The 5,387-nt window shown below is 45.1% G+C and overlaps 2 protein-coding genes across 2 annotated transcripts; both read right to left on the bottom strand.

The window, feature by feature from the left end:
* Positions 1-452: 452 nt before the first annotated feature.
* On the bottom strand, positions 453-1,490 carry LOC114935960 (uncharacterized). Its single transcript, XM_085487461.1, has one exon. It carries the CDS (start codon positions 1,488-1,490, stop codon positions 453-455), a length of 1,038 nt encoding a protein of 345 aa, XP_085343587.1.
* A 1,416-nt stretch (positions 1,491-2,906) lies between these two features.
* LOC146721084 (uncharacterized) lies at positions 2,907-5,387 on the bottom strand. The gene has a single exon (XM_085487462.1). The coding sequence runs from the start codon at positions 5,385-5,387 to the stop codon at positions 2,907-2,909; it is 2,481 nt and encodes an 826-aa protein (XP_085343588.1).

The raw sequence follows: 5,387 nt of genomic DNA on the forward strand, positions 1-5,387 counted from the left end.
GGATAATGAGCGCCGCCCGCCTTAACTAACTACGAAGGACTTGACTTGTCCTAATTATGCGAACGATTGAGACGTTACATGCGCATTATGGAGTTGGGTTTTCCGCAGTACCTGTCTTACGTTCCGACAGTTGATCGATTAAGTTAATATCGATAGGTAGTAGGCACAATTTAGTTACTGGTCGCTTGTATTCGGACGTCGCTGTTTTAACTGAGACGACTCGAGTTAACCCGTCAGAGCCCGGATGACAATGAATAACTCGCCCTAATTCCCATTTACACGGTGGGAGAAGGGGTTTTGAATCAAAACCATTGAGCCAACCTGAATCGGAGGCGTTTCTCGACGCCACTTTGATCTTTGTTGAAGAGTATTGACATAATCTGACTGCCACTGCTTCCAAAAACGCTCCGTAATCTGTCTGAGTAATTGCCATCGCGACAATCTGTTTTCGTTCAATTGTAGAACGAAGGTTCCGGATTCGTAGTAATGGCAGTCCCAATCAAAAGGTGACCTGGGGTCAGGAACTCGTAGTCATCTGGAGTATCATTGAGTGGAGAAAGCGGCCTTGAGTTGAGGATAGCCTCAATTTTGCACAACACTGTCGTGAACTCCTCAAATGTCAATGCGTGTGAGCTTACAATTCGACGAAGGTGGTGTTTGACACTCTTCACTCCTGCCTCCCATAGTCCTCCAAAATGAGGAGCATGAGGCGGGATGAAACTCCAAGTGATCCTATCTGTTGCGATTAAATTGAGAAAATCCGTATTGCGTTGAGCATCCCGATACGCGCGGGATAGCTCTTTATCGGCTCCTGTGAATGTTGTACCGTTATCCGAATACATAACTGCTGGCAAGCCTCGTCTGGCGCAAAATCGTTGAAATGCGTTCAAAAATGCTGGCGTTGAATAATCGCTGACCAACTCGAGATGAATGGCTCGAGTTGCCAAACATATGAAAACGGCTATGTAAGCCTTTCGTGAGGTGATTCCTCGACCAGCAGAGGCTCGAATGAGCACTGGACCGGCATAATCGATGCCGCTGTGCAAAAACGCCCTCGTTGGCGTTGAGACTCGAGTTGATGGGAGTTGACCCATTAACTGATTGGCTACCTGAGCTCTTTCTCGCGTGCATCGAACGCACCTGTAGATAACTGATTTAACTAAAGGCCTAGATTTTATAATCCAAAATTCTTGGCGAATTTTAGACAGGGTAGACTGAAGACCGGCGTGCAGCGAGGCTATGTGCGTGTAGCGAATGAGCATTGTAGTAATTGGATGATCAGCTAGTAGAACTGGATGTTTGGATTGAAATGGTAGATGAGAATGCTCCAATCTTCCGCCAACGCGGAGTAGACCATTTGCGTCTAGGAATGGATTTAATGATATCAGAGCGCTGTTTCTTGATAACCTCTTGTTTGACTTGAGTAAGTAAAGTTCTTGCTTGAACACCTCTGCTTGAATCATATGCAACCAAAAGTTACGAGACTGCATGTACTCAAATGCTGTAATGGCGTGGGACCGGACGTGATCTTTGTGATCTGCCGCGTGCTTCCGTTGACATTTGTTTATGAATCGGTATATATATGCAGTGACGCGTATCAATTTTGGCCACCATGAATACCGTGCAGCAAGACTCCAGTCTTCACGAGTACTGTTTTGATGAGCTTCACATGCCTTCAGTTCCAACTGAGTTTCGTGGTGCTCTGATAGAATTTGATGAGGCCACTCATCAGAATGAAGATGCAACCATGACGGCCCATGCCACCATAGGTTGATGGATATCAAATCTCGGCCGAGTAATCCGCGCGAAGCACAGTCTGCGGGGTTTTCACTGGTGTTTACGTGATGCCAACTACCGGTTGGTAATCGTGTCTGAATTTCGGCTACTCTATGAGCTACGAAAGTTTTCCAATTTGAGGGGTGCTTCTTGAGCCATGCGAGAACTACAGTGGAGTCTGTCCAACAATAAATCGCAATGTCGCTTAAATGAAGTGACTGCTGATAAGTCAATCAAGCGAACTAGCAGAACGGCAGCAGAAAGTTCGAGGCGAGGAACCGTCATTGGTTTTAAGAGACGCGACTTTAGATCGCCCAGCAATGAGCGAGACCGTAATTTTCCCAGAGGAGGATGTCACGCGTAAAAACACCACTGCTGCGTAAGCGATTGTGGATGCGTCCGCGAACCCGTGTAATTCCACAGTTGCCGTTCCGGACTCAAAACCTGTCCAGCGACTCAGTTGAATTTTTCGTAGATAGGGGTAATGACTCGTAGATAGACTTCCAGGATGATAAGATTTCGTCCGGAATAATGTCGTCCCATCCGATACGGTTGTCGCCATAATTGCTGCATGAGAGTTTTTCGCCTTTAAAATCGCAGGTGTGACCCACCCGAGCGGGTCGAATAATCTTGCTATTGTTGATAGAATTGCTCGTTTGGTGTTAGGAACAGTTTCAGATAATGTAATTTGAAACTGAAAGCAGTCATGTTTCGGGTTCCAGACAATACCGAGGATTTTTAGACTGTCATCAGTCTCCAAATTTTTGCGTAAGCCAATCCATGATTGTCAGGCTGAATATCTGAAAGCAATTCTGAGTGGTTACTGGCCCATTTCCGGAGATCGAAACCACCACGGTTCAGCAAATTACAAAGTTGAGTGCGAGCTTGCTTTAACAGTGTGATATCGTCTGCACCAAATAATACATCATCGACGTAGATGTTTTCTCTTAGGATGGGAGAGGCTAACGGAAATGAATCTCCCTCGTCACAGTTCAATTGTTGGATTACTCGAAGAGCAAGAAACGGTGCTGACGCAGTGCCGTAAGTAACGGTAAGGAGTTGATATTCCTGTATAGTTGAGTTGTGGTCGACCCACAGTATCCGTTGGTAGTCTCTATCTCTAGGATCGATTAATATTTGGCGATACATTTTAGCGATGTCCGCAGAATATACATATTTATATTGCCTCCAGCGCAATATAACTGCTTGTAGATCGGACTGCAATTTGGGCCGGTGTACATGTGAAAGTTGAGAGACGTTCCATTGGATGTGAGGCAGGAGGCGTCGAACACGACTCTTAAACGGGTTGTCGAACTTGTCTCCTTGATGACTGGATGATGAGGTATATAGGTCGCTTGAACATTATTTGAATGCAAAGGAGCGACTTGCTTCATATGATTTAATTGCTCATATTCGCGCATGAAGTCCAAATATTCTTGTGCAAGTGTGGGTTGACGAGCAAATTTACGAATTAGCGACGAAAGTCGGCGTTCAGCTATGCTGCGAGAGTCGCCTATTTTAATAGGCGGGCCCTCTTTAAAAGGGAGTCGCACGACATATCTGCCATCTGCTGTTCTAGTATGCGTGCGTTGAAAGTGATCCTCGCATTGTTTATCTTCTATGGACGCATGAACATGTTGAGGAGTTTCTTCAACCTCCCAAAACTTACATAATTGCCGTTCCAAGGAGCAGCAGTGAGCAACTGCATGATACCTTTGTTGTGAACTGGGTAATGGTGAGCCTTGAGGTTGGGCTCCGACATGCGATGAAACCAAAGTAGAGCCGACTACATGGGTGTTTTGTATGACATGATTAGGTATTGACGTAGGTCCAGATAGAATCCACCCGAAATGCGATTGTATAGCGTCTGGTTGACCTATGGGTCCATTGCGTATATTGACAAGAACCTTGCTATACAAATCAGCTCCAATAATGAGGTCAATAGGAGTTGATCCAGTCGGATCGTCATCCGCTAAGGTCAAGTTGGAGATGTGTTTCCAGTCACGTAATGACGAAGCGTGTCTGGGAGCATACTTCGTCAATGCTCTCATGATGTAAGCTACCGTGGTGAAGGTTGGCTCAGGTTTATCGCGAGGCGAAATATTAATTAACGCGGCAGATCGGCATGTACCGGTATCTGCACAGCTAATCCCCGAAGTTGAAGTAAATGTTTGCATACGAGGTAAGCGTAAAATTTGCGCTACGCGTTCCGTAAGAAATGTGAGTTCTGAACCACCGTCAAGTAAAGCTCTGACAGTTAAGGAACGTCCAGAAAGCGAATGTATTTTCACCGTTGCCGTAGACAACACCACAGGAGTCGGTGATGTAGTTAACGTGACCGCTGAAAGCGCTGTGACATTTGATATATTAGTAACATTCTGCGAACTCGATGACGCAGGAATGCTCGTTGTTTGTTGCAATGAGCCCGAGTCAACGTGGATCATTGTGTGATGCCGCTTGCTACATTTGCGACACGTGAATTTACTCTGACAATTAAGTGCTACGTGCTTATCGCTTAAGCAATTGAAACATCGCTTAAGTTTCTTTATCAATTCGCGTCGTTGATCCGTGCTCATTGAAAGAAATTGTTGACACTTAGAGAGAAAGTGAGATTGTTTACAAATTGGACATGACAAATTAACTGACGCAGTTGCGGTGGCGCTTGTCACTCTCGAATGTGACTTCGTTTTATCGTGTTCGTGAGGATGGAGTTCCTCAAGCGCTATAGCGCGCGAAGATATGAAACGTATCAAGTCTTTGTACGTTGGAGGATTTTCGTTATCGCTACTCTTCAATTTCCACGCTCGACGCGTAGCAGAATCAAACTTTTGTGAAATGAAGTATACTAATATATCGCTTACAATATCCTCTGCTGTACGATCAAGACGTTTCAATGTCGCTAACGCTTGTTCCGTTTTATCTCGCAACTCGTGAAGTTCTGACGCTGATTCGCGAGTCATCTTTGGAAGATGATATAAGGTCGACACATGTACTTCGATCAACCGTCGTTTGTTCTCGAAACGCGTGGTTAACGCTTTCCACGCGACCTTAAAATTTTCGGCGGTTACTTTGATTCCTGATATCGCATCGCGGGCCGGACCTGTCAAACTAGAGATCAAAAAATGCATACGAGTGAAATTTGACAATTCTTTGTTATCTATAATCAACGACTGAAAACGGTCGCGAAAGGTCTCCCAATCCTCGTTTTTTCCAGAAAAAGGCGGTAATTTAATAGGAGGGAGATGCTTTAACGAGAATGACGATGCGTCCATTTGCGCAAAAGAAGTTTCGAGGGATGTATCTCGACTTACGACAGGAACCAGGTCTTCTAGACATTCGTTCATATGATCCAGGGCTGATTGATAGAGATCTTCGTGAAGGTCGAATTGATTCTTCTTGAAATAATTAATTGACCCTTGATCATCCTCTGGAACAAGTTGAAGCAGAATGGTGTGATTGTGCACACCTTGAGTCCATTGAGCTTGTAAAGTCGCAATCCGTGAGCGAACCCTTGCGGCCGTCAAATTAGAACGACCAATCTTTTTGAAATTGTCGAGAGCTCGAGCAATTGAGTGGAAGATAGTTTGCTGATTTGCAAGAGCGTCTTCCAT

The sequence above is a fragment of the Nylanderia fulva genome, unplaced genomic scaffold, assembly GCF_048542155.1.
Source record: "Nylanderia fulva isolate GAGA-0341 unplaced genomic scaffold, ASM4854215v1 Scaffold553, whole genome shotgun sequence".
NCBI lineage: Eukaryota > Metazoa > Arthropoda > Insecta > Hymenoptera > Formicidae > Nylanderia > Nylanderia fulva.